The 22,603-nt window shown below is 45.2% G+C and overlaps 2 protein-coding genes across 2 annotated transcripts; one reads left to right on the top strand and one right to left on the bottom strand.

Moving 5' to 3' along the window:
- Nucleotides 1–567: 567 nt before the first annotated feature.
- On the bottom strand, nucleotides 568–1,044 carry LOC138364404 (uncharacterized). The gene has a single exon (XM_069324025.1). It carries the CDS (start codon nucleotides 1,042–1,044, stop codon nucleotides 568–570), a length of 477 nt encoding a protein of 158 aa, XP_069180126.1.
- An 8,254-nt stretch (nucleotides 1,045–9,298) lies between these two features.
- On the top strand, nucleotides 9,299–22,303 carry LOC123757084 (cylicin-2-like). Its single transcript, XM_069324024.1, has 3 exons — nucleotides 9,299–10,298; nucleotides 21,596–21,724; nucleotides 22,287–22,303. Exons 1-3 carry the CDS (start codon nucleotides 9,299–9,301, stop codon nucleotides 22,301–22,303), a joined length of 1,146 nt encoding a protein of 381 aa, XP_069180125.1.
- Nucleotides 22,304–22,603: the final 300 nt, after the last annotated feature.

Genomic DNA, 22,603 nt, shown 5'->3' with positions numbered 1-22,603 from the left:
AAGCGATCCTTGAGGGGCTTGTTTCTCTTCCAGTACATCATAGGTGGGTCCTGCAGGAAACGTTGCCTTGAAGGGTGATCACCGTAGGTATCCCGTAGCCAGGACCAGAGGGTTTGGAGTGTTGTCCCGAGTGGTCCTACCAGGCCAGTGAAGCAGGTCGCTGGGAGGATTCTTCTGTTCTGGGGCTCTCCTCGCGTTGGTTATAGGAGCTGTTCTCTCGGGCATTCGCTCAGGCTGTTTTCCGTGCGTTGGAAGATCTCCTCGGGTATCCTCTGGACCAGAAAATGTCCCAGAGGTCTTGCAGCTGAGTTTACAGCACTGCATCATCGCTGTTGATTCTCTTAAGGCGGAGGCCTAGAGAGAAGGGGAGAGAATTCTTAAGGGGCGCCAGGTGGCATGAATCATACCTGAGGGACGTGTGGAGGTTTGTTGGCTTGTAGTAGGCTCAGGTGCTGAGTAGCCTAGTAGCCTACTCGCTGGGTCGATGGAGACTGTTGTGTCGAGAAACTTGATTTCCTCCTCATGTCTCTCGATTGTGAACCATAGGTTGGAATGGATCGTGTTTGCCTACGCGTGGAAGGTGTCCAAAGCCTCAGGTGGGCCCAGCATCACGCCGATAACGTCATCTATATATCTGAAATAAACTGGGGAGTTGTTAGGATGACTCACCTGTTGTATTTCAAACACATGGTGCACGAAGATTTCTGTTATGGCGACACTGCTGGATGCCCTTATCGCTGTCCCCTTGATTTGTTTGTATGCAGCATCGTTAAAGGTGAGAATTGTGTCCCTCATCACATAAAGGATTGCCTCTACCAGGAAAGCCCTTGTGGGGGGCCGTCGGTCTCCCACGTCCCTGAGGTCTTGTCGAATTCTGTGCTCATTGGCAACGAAGAAATCCGCAATGAGTGAAGCCGTTTCCCTCTGGGGGATGTTGGGGTACAGTGAGACGATGTCCAGAGAGAAGAGTGTAGCCTGGCGAGGTACCGGTCCCATTGTGTTGTTGACGTCCTCAATCTTGTTAAGGAAGTCTGTTGTGTCCATTAGTCCCTCATCCAAAAGGCATAGGAGTGGGTTGAGTAGGGCCGTGCATTGCCCAGTCAATCGGGTGCGTCATTGCCTGGCATCCACTGAGAACGGGGCGACCTAGCCAGGAACCAGTGACCAGGTCGATGCCTTTGTGGATTTTGGGTAGCAGGTAGATGTGCGGAAGCTATGAGTGGAATGCCAGGTAGAAATCCCTAGCCGTCGGTCGGTAGATTCCTCAGTGTCCCCCTTTTCTGAAATAATCAAGGACCAGGGATCTGCTCCATTTCCGGGCGTTGTCCAGGACGACTCGTCTGTCCATCACTGGCTGGTAGGTCGCGGCGTCAGAGAGGTGCCTAGCCATTTCCGTTTCATAGTTCCGTTTGTCCCACAGAACCACAGTTCCATCTTTATTGGCTGGTTTTACCATGACGTCACTCCTTTCTTCCAGGTCACGCAGTATCGCCCGTAGTGCCAGTTGCAGGTTGCATTGGGGCGGACGTCCATTTGCTCCCCAAGTGTTTTCGTCGCCTGCAAGATTTACCGGTGGAGACCGTTGAGGCGAAAAAGGTCCTCCCATCTAGCCGGCCCTGGGATCAGATAGTGTGACGAAAGTGAGGGTTTCTGGGGATTGAGCTGGATACGTTGGTCATGAGGCTGTTCAGGGGCCCGGAGGGTGCTCCACGTCCTGTTGATCAGGGCCTCCAGATCCTCTAGGGCCTGCGCCACTATCTACTGCCGCTTGTGGCATTGGGGGGGGGGGAGACCCATGACAAAAGTGAGGCCCCTGCTCAGGAGTTCTCGCTCCGCCTGAGTGAGCGGGACCTCAGTGACGACTGTGCTCTTCACCAGGTGTGCTCGCCTCCTCTCCTCCTTTCTGGTTGTCGCCTGGTGCGCACGCCATCTGTCCAACCTCGCCCATCACATTGACGGCCACTGGATCGATTCTGGTGGCTGTGGCACTACTACAGCTGATTGCGCTGGCAGGGATTCCTGTCTCTCGGACCGGCCCGAGTAGTGGGAGCAGTCCGGGGCTGCTGGCGGGGGTTCCTGATTCCCGGACTGGCCGGGTAGTAGGGGCGGTCCGGGGCTGCCGGGTCCTACGGGTATACCTGTCTGAGGTGGGGGAAGAAAAAGAAGGGGATCTACGTTGGCAGCTGGGGGAGCGTGGACGTTCTGGTCTGTTGGGTGTCCAAGGTCTCTCCTGGCTGCGGTTGTCTCTGCGGCTCTCACCTTGTCCGCATGGGATTTGAGGGAGGCTCACGCGTCTGTCAGTCCGGCTCCTCCTGGGTCTAAGGGGCTAGGGGCTCTGGTTTCTGGGTCCCTGGGGCTGTGCGGAGGCACGTCTGCATTGTTGTCTTTGACCCTGCGGGACGGGACTTACCTGGTCCTCCTTTGGCTGGTTAGGGGGAACGAGGGTTTTGGGTTGCTACATGGTTTATTATATCCTCTGCATCGTCAGTCGAGGGGTCCCAGGCTGGAGATTGTTCTGTACCCTGTTCTGTACCCTGTTCTGTGTCCCCCGGGAGCGATCAAGGCAAAGACTGACTCCCGGAGAGCCGTACAGGTGTCGGACGTCGGGACTTTTTGAAATGTCGCATAGGGCTCCGTTTTTTTGCTTGTTCGGATGAGCAGTTTGCTCAAGAACTGTGTAGGGTTAGGGGCGCATATCGCCTGTGGGCCTCCCAAAGAATTGCTCTGACCCGTTCCTCGGGGGTTTCTTCTTCTAGGAGGCACTGCACGATCTCCATGAGTGTACTCCCTGGCTAGTGAGGCCTTGAGTAGTAGAGTGAGAAGGGTGGGTTAATGACTCTCGTGCATGGCTTTCGTAGAACGCGTCCATGTAGGATTCCAGGGCATCGGGAATCTGAGTTTTATCCTCAGATTCACTCTGAGGGATTCATCCTGAGATTCTCAGGGCAACATCATTTGCCCCGACTAAAGGGGGAAGGGGCATGTCCATTGAGAAAAAGGGTACTGACGGTTGCAGGGTTAGATAGCCTGGAACCGTGTCGTAGTGGGCCGCACGCTGGATGTGCCTGAGATGGGTTTTCAGGTAGTCATTGTGGAGAGGATAGGCTTCAGGCGTTCTACCACCTTGAGATCCACGGTTGTGAGGACAATTGCCTCGTATGCCTGCTCCGAGGTGAACATGCTCCGTATTTTTTTTTTGTCATAGCTGTTTCGCTCTGCAGGTCCCTAGGGTTGCAAGGGGTGAAACCCCTAAGGCCTTTTCTCCTGCTCTCAGCCAGACTCTAGCCTCCTTCCAGACTCCTGGGAGGGAGTTAGCGGCAGGGCTGAGGTCGGTCACCGTGTGAGCTCCTTGATGAGGGCTTGCAAGGCGTCTGCTGGCTGCACCGAGAAGTCATCTGAGAGGCCGTGGGTGAATAGGAGTACCCCCAACACCCCATCATTGAGGTCCAGAGATCCTAAGGTTCTGTCGTCTAAGGCAGCTTGTAAACCTGCCCCTTGAGCGGCTGGTATGCTGGCTTCCGAGACTGGGGAGGCTGGTTGGAGCAAGACTGGGGAGCCTGGGTGGATCACGACGTCAATTCTTGGGTCAGGGGTTGACGTCGATCGTTGTAAGTTGAGGTCTCTGCTAGACGCCCGGGTCACCGGGTGTTGGGGAAGGGGGGCTGCGTCTGGCACCATTGCGTTGGTGTCCGAGAACCTACCTGGGTGCGTCGAGATGGCCAGGCCCAGCAATGGGCTCTGGGTCTGTGTTGGGAGACCAGGAGATGTGATGGGCCGGATCCACCTGGGAGCCGGGCATCGCTTGAAGGGGTCTATCGTTGCTCACTACATCGGACCACTAGGACTGTAAGGGTCTATGCACACTGTGTGGGGTACTGATGTGTGTACACTATGATAACACCGAGCGTTGGCACTGTATGTTTTTTTGGACGTACTGTACTCACCTAGTTGTATTTGCAGGGGTTGAGCTCTGGCTCTTTGGTCCCGCCTCTCAACCGTCAATCAACAGGTGTACAGATTCCTGAACCTATTGGGCTCTATCATATCTACACTTGAAACTGTGTATGGAGTCAGCCTCCACCACATCACTTCCTAATGCATTCCATTTGTCAACCACTCTGACACTAAAAAAGATCTTTCTAATATCTCTGTGGCCCATTTGGGCACTCAGTTTCCACTTGTGTCCCCCTTGTGCGTGTGCCCCTTGTGTTAAATAGCCTGTCTTTATCTACCCTATCAATTCCCTTCAGAATCTTGAATGTGGTGATCATGTCCCACCTAACTCTTCTGTCTTCCAGCGAAGTGAGGTTTAATTCCCGTAGTCTCTCCTCGTAGCTCATACCTCTCAGCTCGGGAACTAGTCTGGTGGCAAACCTTTGAACCTTTTCCAGTTTAGTCTTATTCTTGACTAGATATGGATTCCATGCTGGGGCTGCATACTCCAGGATTGGCCTGACATATGTGGTATTCATAGTTCTGAATGATTCTTTACACAAGTTTCTGAATGCCGTTCGTATGTTGGCCAGCCTGGCATATGCCGCTGATGTTATCCTCTTGATATGTGCTGCAGGAGACAGGTCTGGCATGATATCAACCCCCCAAGTCTTTTTCTCTCTCTGACTCCTGAAGAATTTTCTCTCCCAGATGATACCTTGTATCTAGCCTCCTGCTCCCTACACCTATCTTCATTACATTACAATTGGTTGGGTTAAACTGTAACAACCATTTGTTCGACCATTCCTTCAACTTGTCTAGGTCTTCTTGAAGCCTCAAACAGTCCTCTTCTGTCTTAATCTTTCTCATAATTTTGGCATCGTCCGCAAACATTGAGAGAAATGAATCGATACCCTCCGGGACATCATTTACATATATCAGAAACAAGATAGGACCGAGTACAGAGCCCTGTGGGACTCCACTGGTGACTTCACGCCAATCGAAGGTCTCACCCCTCACCGTAACTCTCTGCTTCCTATTGCTTAGGTACTCCCTACTGTGGTACTGTGTACTCCCTTAGGTACTGCGTCGGGGCACTGGTGTGTGTACACTGTGTTAGCACTGGACACTTGTGACACTGTATCACAGTTTGTTGTGCTGCCTCAGTCTGGTTTCCTCTGTAAGTAACCAGAGTGAGAGTTCACATGGGTCCCCACGGTTAATGAATATTTTGAGTTAGGCCCCACACCGCAAAGCCGTATGGGCTCCTTTTGGTTTTTTAGAAAAGGGGCCGATTTGGAGTTAAAGGTTTCTTATGGGGAAAATTCGAGGCGAAAGAGACCGATTTGGAAATAAAGGTTTCTTATAGGGAAAATAATTTCCGAGATCGTAGAAGTTTGTTAAGAGTTCTTATAGGAGAAATTCAAAATTTTTCAGATATCAGTTTTATGAAAATATTTCAGAGTTCATGTAATCATAGAAGTTTATTTACAAGTTTATGACCGAAATTTGGGAAAAAAAGGACCATTTTAGAGAATATGTTCATAGAAGTTTTGTTAAGGAAAATAGACAGCTTAACCATGACTTTTAGTTTGTATATCCATTTATGGCTGTTTCACCTGTAAAGACCAAAAATCAACAGAGACCAGTTTAAACGCCGAAAATTATTCAGAGACCATTTGAAGACCGATTTTCTTCAGAGTCCATTTATGACCAAAAATATGACACAGGCCATTTGAAGACCGAAATTTACAGAAATTTGACAAATTATTTTAGACCCAAATATGACAGAGACCGTTTTAGACCAAATAATTTCAAAGACCATATAAGACCGAAAAGAGACAGATTATTTTAGACCCAAATATTGTCAGAGATCAGTAAAAGACCTAAATTCGGTGGAGTCTTTTTGGATTGATGAGTGGTGGCTCCCACGAGCCCCACGAAACAGTACTGTCTCCGAATACAAGTCTCACTGCCTCCTGGGATTACCTCCTGGTAGAGCTAGCCAGTGACTGCCAATACCAGCAGTCGGTGTAAATCAAGGAAACCTCTAAGTATTGTGCAATCAAGATCTACCAGCAGAGAGGACTCGAAGAAACCTGCAGACGATAGTGACCAAACCGAATGAAGGCCGAAACCAGTCATTTGTGTTTTCCTATCCCAGCCCAGTGTCTGCCCTTGCCCATTTACAGGTTCTTCAGACAAACCCACTGACTGCCACGATTTTCCCCCAGGTCATGCGGCTTCAAGCAGGATTACCTATTCCAGACTGGCAGTCGCCAAAATAAAAAAAAATCCCCACAGTTTTTCAGTAACTGCCGCCAAAAATAGCTCCGTAAAAAAATTATGCTCTCTATAGGGCTGTCGTCGCCAAATCAACGTCACCATAGATTTTTGGCATCTACCACCCCCGAAAAAATTAAACAAATTATACCCAAATAAAAACGGCACATATTTTGGTGTAGACCGCCAGCAAAAAAAAGATAAAAAATGACCCTGTAGACTGACTGTCGCCAGACCGAAAACGACCGTTCTATAGGATCACATGCACTACTCCGGTGGAGTGTATATGCGGAGGGTCCGGCTGATTGCCTCGCCTCCCACAGCAGCTCCAGACTGGAGGTGCGGGCGAGAGGAGCAGCACAGGTGGGTGAGTGTGTGTGGGGTCCAGCTAACTGTCTCACCTCCCACAGGTGCTCCAGACAGAAGGTGCGGGTGAGAGGTGCGGCATGGGTGGGGGAGTGTGTGTGCGGGGTCCAGCCGACTGTCTCACCTCCCACACTGACTACAATGATTGCCCCAACGGTGCCCGCTGCTGCCTCAGTAAGTATACCCCTGTTGTTTACCTCAGTAATTATACCCCCATTATCTACCTCAGTAATTATACCCAATTTTCTACCTCAGTAATTATACCCCTGTTATCTATCTCAGTAATTATACCCCTATTATCTACCTCACTAAATATAATTATTTATCTAAGTGTACCTCTTATTATCTACCTCAGTAATTATCAAAAAGCACCAAGCCGGGAGACTATGTAGCGCCATCAGTGTCGCTGGATATTCAAAAGGCGTTATTTCTCACTTGGGATGCCAATATGAGAACAAAAACACAATGCGGGCGATATGAAAGGTATGAGACTCGCCAATGAATTTGTCGAGGGACATACGATCGTCATGAAAATCGGGACATTCCACAAGGAGGCAAACGACTAAGTAGACTAATTGGGACAACGCAGTTTGGACCATAATGTGCAGAGCGGTGATCTGTTTAATGTCCATGAGTTAAGCCTGCACGGCCAATACATAACATACCCAAAGACATTTCCCATCATCTATTACAGAGGTAGGAGGAAGGCCAAGGGGACATGTTACTTTTGAGAGTGCGCAATTGTCACCGAACTGCTGTCACCGAACATGAAATAATCTAGTGTTCAAAAATGATAATACAGTTAAGTCCATAATTAAGAACTCGCCCTCGTCGGTAGCAGGTTGTGTGTATTCCATCCCTTGTAATGAGTGTGCATGTGTTTACATCGGCCAGACAGGTAAATCTCTTTCCTCGCGTTTAAAACAGCATTCATATCCTATTCGTACAGCCCAGCACTCCAGTGCATTGTATTTACATTCCAGTTTATGTAATCATTCTGTCGACTTCACATGGGCAAAATGTATTGTTAAAAGTAAGGATTTTGTTGAACGAAACGTGATCGAGTCTGCTCTGATCAAACATTGTAACAACAGCCTTAATGTGAGCCCCGGTATGTATATACTTTCTATACTTCGAAAGTACAGCCAAATGTTGAGCCCTGTCGGCTCCAGATAGTCAAGATATGTTCTGTGGGAAATCTGTGATATTACCTCTGCATGAGAATAAATGGCTGTTCATATTTTAATACCACTGCTTTATCCTGTGGGGAGACTTACTACATATAATTCATACTCATCTATGGTACAACATGAGACCCATCAATTGAGCACGGCTGTGTGAACAAGTTCATTCGCTTCAAGAACTATTAGCGCGAAGAATTTACAGTGGTCTATCGTTCTGGAGGTAATCTTACTTTAAATCTCATATTTAAAGTATCTTACTCTATCCAGGTAATTGCCCTAAGGAACACTGTTCTTTGTAGAGTAACAAGGCTACAGGCGATATCCGGGGACTATTGTTCCTTTATGACGTCCCCACATGTAAATTTATTAAATTTAAGCAAAGTTATTCACAGAGTATTTCCACAGATGATGGGTTTTTAAATCAAGATTTATTATGAAAGAGGGTGACATTGATTTCAAGTAATCTAGACAAAGAGTTGAAGGTGTCTGGCCTAGTTTGTTTCTTGGTATGCTTCATAACTAGCTTGCAAGTAAGCTTGTGTATTTACACACCAACCAATTGATCCATCTACTACATGCATAAAGACAAGTCATTACTTAACTGGCAACTGGAGTGGAGTCGTTGAGCAATTTGAGGCACGTCTCGACAATATTTTCCGCGATGTAAACTTCTACCTTCAGCCTCAATACCGAGGCTGAGTGCTACTAACATGACGGCTGGTGCCGATACTTTGTTGGTAATTAGACAGGAAGTGCGGCCAGGTTGATTCACGATTTCTCTCGCTTGTGTATACGAGATTAATATTGGGGAAGCCAAGGTGTTCTGTGAACGTAAGCTCATAGTAAGCCACCAACTACAACAACACATCGGAACGACATACGAAAGTCTTCAGAGGTCGTAGATGCTGGTGGGAAACAAGAGGTTGAGTTGGAGCGTCCGTCCGTCCATCTGGGAGGTTGATGGAAGACTGGCTGACGGCGCCTGGTGACGTCACGTGTGGCGGGTTGACCACTAGCTTGCCAATAGTTAATTTTATTCTTAATTATTCTATATTTACGTTTTTACTGGTGTTCTGACGTACAGTATTAATTATTTGTCTGCTAATGTAATTCTTTAAAATTCTATGATAAAAGTATTACACATCGGATTATTTTTTATGCATAATATTGTATTATGTTAATTTACTGATAGCCTAATATACCTGTTTTTCCTCTTTACAAACATTGACATAAATTTGCCCGAGGAAGACCATCTCTAGTGACCTCGACGGAAAAAGAAATTTATGGCTTGTCAGAATTACCCCATTTTGAATGAAACAATTTGCAGCTGTATTGTAAACGGCATTAATTAATTGCAGCACTCCTGGGTAGTTATAACAACTCCAACAACTGTACTCACTTGTATAGAGCACTAACTATTGTTAGACCTTAACATAAAAACAGTAGATGTGTTTAGAGAGATTTACATAAGGTAAGAGGAACATATGCACAGTAAATACCTCCTAATATATATATATGTTTTTATAACAGGTATGGGGTCGCTTGAGCCTCCAAGAACAGGAAGGATAACCAGAGAGAGTAAGAATGGACCCGCAAGCGACGATGGCAGCCAGAAAATATTAAAGAATAAAAGTGGTGATAAGAAGAGAAACAAGAGAGAAGACAAGGCCGCAATAAAGAGTAAACAGAGAAATAAGAACACGAGGAGGAAAGAGATAAGAGACGAACACAACAACAAGAGTCGTCATAGAGGTGACAAGAACGAGGAGAACACGCCAGAGATGACGACAAATGACAACAAGACAAAGACAAAACAACGAAGAGGAAGAGGCAAAAAGACGCTTACGGGAATGGGTAAGAATGACCTTAATAAAGACAGTGACAAGAACAATGGACAAACTGGGCCTGGCAGCAAGAGAACACGGAAACCACAAGGAAAAGAGAAGAGTCCAAACGGAAAAGACAACCGGAAAGGTGAAAGAAAAAGGGAAAGAAGAAATAGAATAGACAATAACACAAGAAACAAGACAATAACAGCCAACACAAGCCACAAAGGAAAGGAGATAGATAAAGCGCAAAGAAAGAGGAAAGATGACGAAGAAATTGGCAAACCCGACCGAGAGAAAAAGATAAAAGATTATATAGAAGTGATGACGAGCAAGAGAGGCGGAGGAGGAAATAAGAACCACAGAGGAAAGAACAACAATAAACACAGGAAGAACAAAAATACAGTCGAACCAAAGAGGAGAAAAGTCAAGAAAAATAAAAATCAGAAACAAAAACTTGAGAGAATAAGTTCATCCTCGAGGAAGAAAACAAAAACATACTCGAGGGAGAGCAAGATAAATGCGAAGAAAAATAGATTTAACGTAAATAAGATAAATAGGGATAATACAAAAAATACAGTGAATAAGAAGAAAAATATGAGTAATACAAATATGAGGAAGAGTAAGAAGGTCAGAGGCCACAAGACTGGAGCCTCCAGGAAGAGTAAGAAGGACAGAGGCCACAAGACTGGAGCCTCCAGGAACAGTAAGAAGGACAGAGGCCACAAGACTGGAGCCTCCAGGAAGAGTAAGAAGGACAGAGGCCATAAGACTGGAGCCTCCAGGAAGAGTAAGAAGGACAGAGGCCACAAGACTGGAGCCTCCAGGAACAGTAAGAAGGACAGAGGCCACAAGACTGGAGCCTCCAGGAAGAGTAAGAAGGACAGAGGCCATAAGACTGGAGCCTCCAGGAAGAGTAAGAAGGACAGAGGCCATAAGACTGGAGCCTCCAGGAAGAGTAAGAAGGACAGAGGCCATAAGACTGGAGCCTCCAGGAAGAGTAAGAAGGACAGAGGCCACAAGACTGGAGCCTCCAGGAAGAGTAAGAAGGACAGAGGCCACAAGACTGGAGCCTCCAGTAAGAGTAAGAAGGACAGAGGCCACAAGACTGGAGCCTCCAGGAAGAGTAAGAAGGACAGAGGCCATAAGACTGGAGCCTCCAGGAAGAGTAAGAAGGACAGAGGCCACAAGACTGGAGCCTCCAGGAAGAGTAAGAAGGACAGAGGCCATAAGACTGGAGCCTCCAGGAAGAGTAAGAAAGACAGAGGCCATAAGACTGGAGCCTCCAGGAAGAGTAAGAAGGACAGAGGCCATAAGACTGGAGCCTCCAGGAAGAGTAAGAAGGACAGAGGCCACAAGACTGGAGCCTCCAGGAAGAGTAAGAAGGGCAGAGGCCACAAGACTGGAGCCTCCAGGAAGAGTAAGAAGGGCAGAGGCCACAAGACTGGAGCCTCCAGGAAGAGTAAGAAGGACAGGGGCCACAAGACTGGAGCCTCCAGGAAGAGTAAGAAGGGCAGAGGCCACAAGACTGGAGCCTCCAGGAAGAGTAAGAAGGACAGAGGCCACAAGACTGGAGCCTCCAGGAAGAGTAAGAAGGGCAGAGGCCACAAGACTGGAGCCTCCAGGAAGAGTAAGAAGGACAGAGGCCACAAGACTGGAGCCTCCAGGAAGAGTAAGAAGGACAGAGGCCACAAGACTGGAGCCTCCAGGAAGAGTAAGAAGGACAGAGGCCACAAGACTGGAGCCTCCAGGAAGAGTAAGAAGGACAAGGGCCACAAGACTGGAGCCTCCAGGAAGAGTAAGAAGGACAAGGCCCACAAGACTGGAGCCTCCAGGAAGAGTAAGAAGGACAAGGGCCACAAGACTGGAGCCTCCAGGAAGAGTAAGAAGGACAGAGGCCACAAGACTGGAGCCTCCAGGAAGAGTAAGAAGGACAGAGGCCACAAGACTGGAGCCTCCAGGAAGAGTAAGAAGGACAGAGGCCACAAGACTGGAGCCTCCAGGAAGAGTAAGAAGGACAGAGGCCACAAGACTGGAGCCTCCAGGAAGAGTAAGAAGTACAGAGGCCACAAGACTGGAGCCTCCAGGAAGAGTAAGAAGGACAAGGGCCACAAGACTGGAGCCTCCAGGAAGAGTAAGAAGGACAAGGCCCACAAGACTGGAGCCTCCAGGAAGAGTAAGAAGGACAAGGGCCACAAGACTGGAGCCTCCAGGAAGAGTAAGAAGGACAGAGGCCACAAGACTGGAGCCTCCAGGAAGAGTAAGAAGGACAGAGGCCACAAGACTGGAGCCTCCAGGAAGAGTAAGAAGGACAGCGGCGACAAAGGTGGAGGCTCCGGGGAAGGACAGGCACTGGACGACCGGTGCAAGAAGACTGTGATGGCGTGCAAGAGGTACGGCGGCCGGTGTGTCAGTCCAGATAAGAAGTGTTCATCTGTGTACAAAACTTACACCAGCAGCTCCTGTAAAACTTGTAAATGTTGCAAACAAGGTGAGTGTTGTCTGCTTTGTCTTACATTGCTGACACCCAGACTATTGTTGTTGTGTTGCTGACACCCAGACTATTGTTGTTGTGTTGCTGACACCCAGACTGTTGTTGTTGTGTTGCTGACACCCAGACTATTGTTGTTGTGTTGCTGACACCCAGACTGTTGTTGTTGTGTTGCTGACACCCAGACTATTGTTGTTGTGTTGCTGACACCCAGACTATTGTTGTTGTGTTGCTGACACCCAGACTATTGTTGTTGTGTTGCTGACACCCAGACTGTTGTTGTTGTGTTGCTGACACCCAGACTATTGTTGTTGTGTTGCTGACACCCAGACTATTGTTGTTGTGTTGCTGACACCCAGACTATTATTGTTGTGTTGCTGACACCCTGTTGGAAATTTTGTAGAAAAAACTTATACTAACAAAAGAAGTACCTTAAGAAACTATTCTTATACTGGTCAATAATATTTACTAACAGATCGCTTAGTAATATTGAGTTTAACTTAATAAGGCGTAATGTCGTCTTATTTCCCAGAAATTCAAGTCAGGTGTTGCATCAGCACACATGATGAAAGGGAAAATATTTACATTCACGAGAATTGTATTAAGTTCTCCCTATTTCACATTCTTTAATGTGAATTATTATTTAATAACCCTATTGCACGAATATACTAAGTGAATTCAAGTTGATAATATGTTTATTTTCGAGTTAACAATATTGTTTATTAGGTGGTAATAATTCACAAAATTACGAATTGTTACTCCAGCACATTCACAGATGACTAAAATTTCTATCCAACACTCTTCTATCTCATAGTGTATATCTAATTATTAAGAAACGAAAATTTAAATGTTGACCAGACCACAAATTAGAAAGTGAAAGGACGACGACGTTTCGGTCCGTCCTGGGCCATTCTCAAGTCGATTGAGATTGGTCCAGGACGGACCGAAACGTCGATTATTTAAATATTGTCAAATTAGACCAATTAATTCTCTATAGTTTCTGATACATCTTATTTCCATCAACACGGGAAATTAAATAAAGCATAGAAAATATTCAACGCGTCGTAGCACGACTGCATATGCGCGAGCTACCCCTGGGAGAGGGAGGAGAGACATTGGCAAGCGACGCCATATTTAAGGAGAGTATCTGGAAGCTGACTACACAATCGTCTTCATAGAGAGCCATCCGTGCACTTACAGACCCCAACAAGACGCAACAGCTTCATTACGTCACAGACACCGTGTCCTGCACATTAGTTTGTTCTTGTCTAGGTTTTTGTAACTACATTAAATATTTTAGATAAGACAGTAAGTCGGTATGATGCGCGCCCTCTATACCAAACCCGTAAGTTTCCTTCCCCTTAGCTATTCACATTAATTTCTATGAATACTTGAGGAATAATATATTCGCCAATAGATTTTATATGTGAATCGTCTTTCAGCTGGAGTACAAACGCAAGCGAGACGATAACTTCCTCGACGCTCACGTGTTCCCAGAGTAGCCTGATGAAACACGTTTCAGGCGACGATTATATGAGTTCACGAATGATTACTACTATTTCTGCCTACAGCTAAGCTGTCTTTGTAGTTTTCGTAGATAGATTGTAATATTAGTTCTGAATATCATATTCTTGCATATCATTTATATATGTGAATATTTGAATTAATGCATATTAGTATTTCATTATTTTATTAACTGAAATACTTTAAATTCTATTTACTTATTAAAATCCCAAATTCTGTGGAGAGATTTGGCTTTACAAGTAATAGTAACTACAGTTCATTTATTATATATTAATAGATTTTATTTATACTCATCTAAGATATCCATAGGCACTGGTTCCCCCAATTTGTTTCCTTTTATTAAAGGTTGTCCTTCGAATTATACATTAGATTTATATCATTATTTTGGAGTCAGAATTTCTCACACACGCCCAGACTGTTGTTGTTATGTTGCTGACACCCAGACTATTGGTGTTGTGTTGCTGACACCCAGACTATTGTTGTTGTGTTGCTGACACCCAGACTGTTGTTGTTGTGTTGCTGACACCCAGACTATTGGTGTTGTGTTGCTGACACCCAGACTATTGTTGTTGTGTTGCTGACACCCAGACTGTTGTTGTTATGTTGCTGACACCCAGACTATTGTTGTTGTGTTGCTGACACCCAGACTATTGGTGTTGTGTTGCTGACACCCAGACTATTGGTGTTGTGTTGCTGACACCCAGACTATTGTTGTTGTGTTGTTGACACCCAGACTATTGTTGTTATGTTGCTGACACCCAGACTATTGTTGTTGTGTTGCTGACACCCAGACTATTGTTGTTGTGTTGCTGACACCCAGACTATTGTTGTTATGTTGCTGACACACAGACTATTCTTGTGTTGCTGACACCCCACACTGTTGTTCTTATATTGCTGACACCCAGACTATTGTTGTTGTGTTGTTGACACCCAGACTATTGTTGTTGTGTTGCTGACACCCAGACTATTGTTGTTGTTTTGCTGACACCCAGACTATTGTTGTTGTGTTGCTGACACCCAGACTATTGTTGTTGTGTTGCTGACACCCAGACTGTTGTTGTTGTGTTGCTGACACCCAGACTGTTGTTGTTGTGTTGCTGACACCCAGACTATTGTTGTTGTGTTGCTGACACCCAGACTATTGTTGTTGTGTTGCTGACACCCAGACTATTGTTGTTGTGTTGTTGACACCCAGACTATTGTAGTCATGTTGGTGACACCCAGACTATTGTAGTCATGTTGGTGACACCCAGACTATTGTAGTCATGTAGGTGACACCCAGACTATTGTAGTCATGTTGGTGACACCCATGAACATTAGCACTGACACAGAATTATCATTTTCCAGAAAACTACTTTAAAATGTTACTTGTGGCCGTAGATAGTCATGTCAAATAAATTCTCGTTTCTCGGCACAGCCTACTACAAGAGGAGGGCCAGATTTATTCTACCAGGTTTACAATTGGCGCTCTGTCGCTGCACCTCGCTACGCCCAGAGTTATCCAGGGTAGACTACTCTGTTGGCTGCATGCTCGTTGCTTCTCCGGTCCTGGTGTTTTGCGGGGTATTCGTCTTCGTGCTTCACCCATATCTTGTCCACACTGTGCTGCTCAAGGTGGCCGGGTAATAGAGTGGAGAACTGCAGACTATCCCGGCACTCCCTGGCGATAAGGCTACCGGGGAACTGCTTCCTGTGTTGTTGTAAAATTTCTACAATTGGATCCACTGAGAAGTGTGACCCTGACCGACCCTTTTCCCACTATTCAGGGTATCACACTGTTCATCACTCTAAATAATGAATTATTGGATGACCATGGCTTGCAACGGCCCTCACATGGGTTCTGCATAGAAAATATTCATCGCGTCGTAGCACGACTGCATATGCGCGAGCTACCCCGGGGAGAGGGAGGAGAGACATTGGCAAGCGACGCCATATTTAAGGAGAGTATCTGGAAGCTGACTACACAATCGTCTTCATAGAGAGCCATCCGTGCACTTACAGACCCCAACAAGACGCAACAGCTTCATTACGTCACAGAAACCGCGTCCTGCACATTAGTTTGTTCTTGTCTAGGTTTTTGTAACTACATTAAATATTTTAGATAAGACAGTAAGTCGGTATGATGCGCGCCCTCTATACCAAACCCGTAAGTTTCCTTCCCCTTAGCTATTCACATTAATTTCTATGAATACTTGAGGAATAATATATTCTCCAATAGATTTTATATGTGAATCGTCTTTCAGCTGGAGTACAAACGCAAGCGAGACGATAACTTCCTCGACGCTCACGTGTTCCTAGAGTAGCCTGATGAAACACGTTTCAGGCGACGATTATATGAGTTCACGAATGATTACTACTATTTCTGCCTACAGCTAAGCTGTCTTTGTAGTTTTCGTAGATAGATTGTAATATTAGTTCTGAATATCATATTCTTGCATATCATTTATATATGTGAATATTTGAATTAATGCATATTAGTATTTCATTAGTTTATTAACTGAAATACTTTAAATTCTATTTACTTATTAAAATCCCAAATTCTGTGGAGAGATTTGGCTTTACAAGTAATAGTAACTACAGTTCATTTATTATATATTAATAGATTTCATTTATACTCATCTAAGATATCCATAGGCACTGGTTCCCCTAATTTGTTTCCTTTTATTAAAGGTTGTCCTTCGAATTATACATTAGATTTATATCATTATTTTGGAGTCAGAATTTCTCACATACGACCAGACTATTGTTGTTATGTTGCTGACACCCAGACTGTTGTTGTTGTGTTGCTGACACCCAGACTATTGCTGTTGTGTTGCTGACACCCAGACTATTGTTGTTGTGTTGCTGACACCCAGACTATTGCTGTTGTGTTGCTGACACCCAGACTGTTGTTGTTGTGTTGCTGACACCCAGACTATTGCTGTTGTGTTGCTGACACCCAGACTATTGCTGTTGTGTTGCTGACACCCAGACTGTTGTTGTTGTGTTGCTGACACCCAGACTATTGTTGTTGTGTTGCTGACACCCAGACTATTGCTGTTGTGTTGCTGACACCCAGACTATTGCTGTTGTGTTGCTGACACCCAGACTGTTGTTGTTGTGTTGCTGACACCCAGACTATTGTTGTTGTGTTGCTGACACCCAGACTATTGTTGTTGTGTTGCTGACACCCAGACTATTGTTGTTGTGTTGCTGACACCCAGACTGTTGTTGTTGTGTTGCTGACACCCAGACTATTGTTGTTGTGTTGCTGACACCCAGACTATTGTTGTTGTGTTGTTGACACCCAGACTATTGTAGTCATGTTGGTGACACCCAGACTATTGTAGTCATGTTGGTGACACCCAGACTATTGTAGTCATGTAGGTGACACCCAGACTATTGTAGTCATGTTGGTGACACCCATGAACATTAGCACTGACACAGAATTATCATTTTCCAGAAAACTACTTTAAAATGTTACTTGTGGCCGTAGATAGTCATGTCAAATAAATTCTCGTTTCTCGGCACAGCCTACTACAAGAGGAGGGCCAGATTTATTCTACCAGGTTTACAATTGGCGCTCTGTCGCTGCACCTCGCTACGCCCAGAGTTATCCAGGGTAGACTACTCTGTTGGCTGCATGCTCGTTGCTTCTCCGGTCCTGGTGTTTTGCGGGGTATTCGTCTTCGTGCTTCACCCATATCTTGTCCACACTGTGCTGCTCAAGGTGGCCGGGTAATAGAGTGGAGAACTGCAGACTATCCCGGCACTCCCTGGCGATAAGGCTACCGGGGAACTGCTTCCTGTGTTGTTGTAAAATTTCTACAATTGGATCCACTGAGAAGTGTGACCCTGACCGACCCTTTTCCCACTATTCAGGGTATCACACTGTTCATCACTCTAAATAATGAATTATTGGATGACCATGGCTTGCAACGGCCCTCACATGGGTTCTGCATAGAAAATATTCATCGCGTCGTAGCACGACTGCATATGCGCGAGCTACCCCGGGGAGAGGGAGGAGAGACATTGGCAAGCGACGCCATATTTAAGGAGAGTATCTGGAAGCTGACTACACAATCGTCTTCATAGAGAGCCATCCGTGCACTTACAGACCCCAACAAGACGCAACAGCTTCATTACGTCACAGAAACCGCGTCCTGCACATTAGTTTGTTCTTGTCTAGGTTTTTGTAACTACATTAAATATTTTAGATAAGACAGTAAGTCGGTATGATGCGCGCCCTCTATACCAAACCCGTAAGTTTCCTTCCCCTTAGCTATTCACATTAATTTCTATGAATACTTGAGGAATAATATATTCTCCAATAGATTTTATGTGAATCGTCTTTCAGCTGGAGTACAAACGCAAGCGAGACGATAACTTCCTCGACGCTCACGTGTTCCTAGAGTAGCCTGATGAAACACGTTTCAGGCGACGATTATATGAGTTCACGAATGATTACTACTATTTCTGCCTACAGCTAAGCTGTCTTTGTAGTTTTCGTAGATAGATTGTAATATTAGTTCTGAATATCATATTCTTGCATATCATTTATATATGTGAATATTTGAATTAATGCATATTAGTATTTCATTAGTTTATTAACTGAAATACTTTAAATTCTATTTACTTATTAAAATCCCAAATTCTGTGGAGAGATTTGGCTTTACAAGTAATAGTAACTACAGTTCATTTATTATATATTAATAGATTTCATTTATACTCATCTAAGATATCCATAGGCACTGGTTCCCCTAATTTGTTTCCTTTTATTAAAGGTTGTCCTTCGAATTATACATTAGATTTATATCATTATTTTGGAGTCAGAATTTCTCACATACGACCAGACTATTGTTGTTATGTTGCTGACACCCAGACTGTTGTTGTTGTGTTGCTGACACCCAGACTATTGCTGTTGTGTTGCTGACACCCAGACTATTGTTGTTGTGTTGCTGACACCCAGACTATTGCTGTTGTGTTGCTGACACCCAGACTGTTGTTGTTGTGTTGCTGACACCCAGACTATTGCTGTTGTGTTGCTGACACCCAGACTATTGCTGTTGTGTTGCTGACACCCAGACTGTTGTTGTTGTGTTGCTGACACCCAGACTATTGTTGTTGTGTTGCTGACACCCAGACTATTGCTGTTGTGTTGCTGACACCCAGACTATTGCTGTTGTGTTGCTGACACCCAGACTGTTGTTGTTGTGTTGCTGACACCCAGACTATTGTTGTTGTGTTGCTGACACCCAGACTATTGTTGTTGTGTTGCTGACACCCAGACTATTGTTGTTGTGTTGCTGACACCCAGACTGTTGTTGTTGTGTTGCTGACACCCAGACTATTGTTGTTGTGTTGCTGACACCCAGACTGTTGTTGTTGTGTTGCTGACACCCAGACTATTGTTGTTGTGTTGCTGACACCCAGACTATTGTTGTTGTGTTGCTGACACCCAGACTATTGTTGTTGTGTTGCTGACACCCAGACTATTGTTGTTGTGTTGCTGACACCCAGACTGTTGTTGTTGTGTTGCTGACACCCAGACTATTGTTGTTGTGTTGCTGACACCCAGACTATTGTTGTTGTGTTGCTGACACCCAGACTATTGTTGTTGTGTTGCTGACACCCAGACTATTGTTGTTGTGTTGCTGACACCCAGACTATTGTTGTTGTGTTGCTGACACCCAGACTATTGTTGTTATGTTGCTGACACCCAGACTATTGTTGTTATGTTGCTGACACACAGACTATTCTTGTGTTGCTGACACCCAGACTGTTGTTGTTATATTGCTGACACCCAGACTGTTGTTGTTATATTGGTGACACTCCAGACTATTGTTGTTGTGTTGCTGACACCCCAGACTGTTGTTCTTATATTGCTGACACCCCACACTGTTGTTCTTATATTGCTGACACCCCACACTGTTGTTCTTATATTGCTGACACCCCACACTGTTGTTGTTATGTTGGTGACACCCAGACTATTGTAGTCATGTTGGTGACACCCAGACTATTGTAGTCATGTTGGTGACACCCAGACTATTGTAGTCATGTTGGTGGCACCCAGACTATTGTAGTCATGTTGGTGACACCCAGACTATTGTAGTCATGTTGGTGACACCCAGACTATTGTAGTCATGTTGGTGACACTCAGACTATTGTAGTCATGTTGGTGACACCCATGAACATTAGCACTGACACAGAATTATCATTTTCCAGAAAACTACTTTAAAATGTTACTTGTGGCCGTAGATAGTCATGTCAAATAAATTCTCGTTTCTCGGCACAGCCTACTACAAGAGGAGGGCAAGATTTATTCTACCAGGTTTACAATTGGCGCTTTGTCGCTGCACCTCGCTACCCCCAGAGTTATCCAGGGTAGACTACTCTGTTGCCTGCATGTTCGTTGCTTCTCCGGTCCTGGTGTTTTGCGGGGTATTCGTCTTCGTGCTTCACCCATATCTTGTCCACACTGTGCTGCTCAAGGTGGCCGGGTAATAGAGTGGAGAACTGCAGACTATCCCGGCACTCCCTGGCGATAAGGCTACCGGGGAACTGCTTCCTGTGTTGTAAAATTTCTACAATTGGATCCACTGAGAGGTGTGACCCTGACCGACCCTTTTCCCGCTGATTCAGGGTATCACTGCTCATCACTGCTCATCACTCTAAATAATGAATTATTGGATGACCATGGCTTGCAACGGCCCTTACATTGGTTCTCTAGACTCACTGTCACGTTGCACCGTTCACTGTTACTAGCTGATTACCTGCTGATGTTGTAAAGGCACATCACTGATTCTATCCACAGAATAGCAGTTGTTTACTGCACTATACACCCGTTATATCGTCCGGTGGTTACAGAATCACCATAAGGCAGCAGAATAGTGGCCATTTCTTTCGTCACCGAGATAAATACATCGCCGTTTCTCTTGTCAGCCTAGGTGCACGTGTAAAATTCGTCCCTCCACGAAGATAAGAGACAGAGGGCTTACCCGCCCGCCTGTGAAGCAGCAAACGGGGCCCCTTCTTTGATCACTTTAGGTCTGACTTTAGGTCACTACTCCGTTGGCTAAATCTAACTTTCATGTAACCAGTCCTCTTATTCCTCCACATCCGGGGAGTCCAGCGTCGTCGCCTTCCACAAATCTTGGGAGAATTCTCTAATCAACGGGCCTGACGCCCGCTATATTGAATCATAGACTAGGCTGCTTTATCCTTCCTGCAGGAACTTAAAAACTAAATAAATTGAAAACTGGCTTTCTGCCTCCTAATAATATAGTATAAATTAACCTGTGGCCATCTTACCTGGGGCCGGCAAGCAGACGGTAAGTGTGACATAGGTCAGGTCAACTGACCGTCTCTCACTGTCGTAGATTTATTGTTGTACACTAATGATCATTGATGGCACTCAGGTCAACTGAGGGTCTCTCTCACTGCTCCGGGTCAGAACAACTAAGGTTCTCTCTCTCTGGCCTAAGTCAGGTCAGCTGAGAGTATCTCTCTCTGGTCTAGGTCAGCTGAGAGTATCTCTCTGCTGCAGGTAAGGTCAGGTGAAATAATTCAGCATAAATATTAAATTCCTGTTGTGTGATTTTTGCCTTTACCCAAATCGTGTAGCTCACAGATACTAAAAAAATGTAAACATTAAAGCTATCAAAATAAAAGGTAAAAACATAATCTTATCTATACAATAAAGTAATATTTTATAATATATTAAAACGCTGTAAGTAATATTTTGGTTTCCAAAAATAATGGAAGGTGACGATATTATCTACGTCGTTGAAGTCTAGCTGTATACACAAATATTATTGTATGTTGTAAAACTGTCTTTGATCAACAGGTTGAAAAAGCAAGAGCAAGTGCAAGAGGCACCAGGACCACTGAGAGTAGTGTCGGGTCTCCCGAGGTGACTACGGGGAAGGTGGCTCCATTACCTGACTCGTCGAGGCCTACCTTTATACACACATGATATTGTATGTTGTAAAACTGTCCTTCATCAACAGATTGCAAAACCAAGAGCAAGTGCAAGAAGCGTGGAGGGTCCTGCAAGACGTTGTGTTCGGCGGGTGAGAGCGTGTATAAGACTGGCTGTAAAGGACGGAAGTGCAAGTGTTGTGTGGCGGGTGATGGAGGTAAGTGTTGTGTGGCGGGTGGTGGAGGTAAGTGTTGTGTGGCGGGTGGTGGAGGTAAGTGTTGTGTGTCGGGTGGTGGAGGTAAGTGTTGTGTGGCGGGTGGTGGAGGTAAGTGTCGTGTGTCGGGTGGTGGATGTAAGTGTTGTGTGGCGGGTGGTGGAGGTAAGTGTTGTGTGGCGGGTGGTGGAGGTAAGTGTTGTGTGGCGGGTGGTGGATGTAAGTGCAAGTTTTGTGTAGTAATGATCGACTACCTTTTATCTTATCTGTATGCATACTAAACAGTTTTTTTATTATTATTTTCTACCACAGACGTGGCCACACATTTACAATGCTAACCAGCATATGTACATTTTCTTCTGTCCTCCATGGACAGGGTGAGAGATCTGTTAAACATATAGTTCAGAGATTTATTGAACAATCAACGACAAAAGACGATTGTAGTGCTTTAAAAATGCTAATCTAACCTATATCCATAAATACATACATACACAGATTTACGTCTGCCCTACATAAAGTGTTCGATGTGTCTTTCACATAGTGTCATTAATGTGCATTTACATAGGTGAAATGCAAATTTGACCAGTTTCCACATATCCTGTGAACACACACACACACACACACACACACACACACACACATACACACACACACACACACACACACACACACACACACACACACACACACACACACACATATATATATATATATATATATATATATATATATATATATATATATATATATATATATGCGAACAAGCCTGAATGGTCCCCAGGACTATATGCGAATGAAAACTCACACCCCAGAAGTGACTCGAACCCATACTCCCAGAAGCAACGCAACTGGTAACTACAGGGCGCCTTAATCCGCTTGACC

This window comes from Procambarus clarkii, chromosome 13, assembly GCF_040958095.1.
Source record: "Procambarus clarkii isolate CNS0578487 chromosome 13, FALCON_Pclarkii_2.0, whole genome shotgun sequence".
NCBI lineage: Eukaryota > Metazoa > Arthropoda > Malacostraca > Decapoda > Cambaridae > Procambarus > Procambarus clarkii.
Note: the sequence above shows the minus strand (reverse complement) of the source record. Positions and strands in the feature narration are given on the sequence as shown.

Bases quoted from the DNA above. Each gene is read 5' to 3' on its own strand.
- LOC138364404 (XM_069324025.1), bottom strand. From the start codon at position 1,044: ATGGACACAACAGACTTCCTTAACAAGATTGAGGACGTCAACAACACA.
- LOC123757084 (XM_069324024.1), top strand. From the start codon at position 9,299: ATGGGGTCGCTTGAGCCTCCAAGAACAGGAAGGATAACCAGAGAGAGT. The intron at 10,299-21,595 runs GTAAGAAGGACA...CTTCATCAACAG, and splicing joins GACTGGAGCCTCCAGGAACA to ATTGCAAAACCAAGAGCAAG.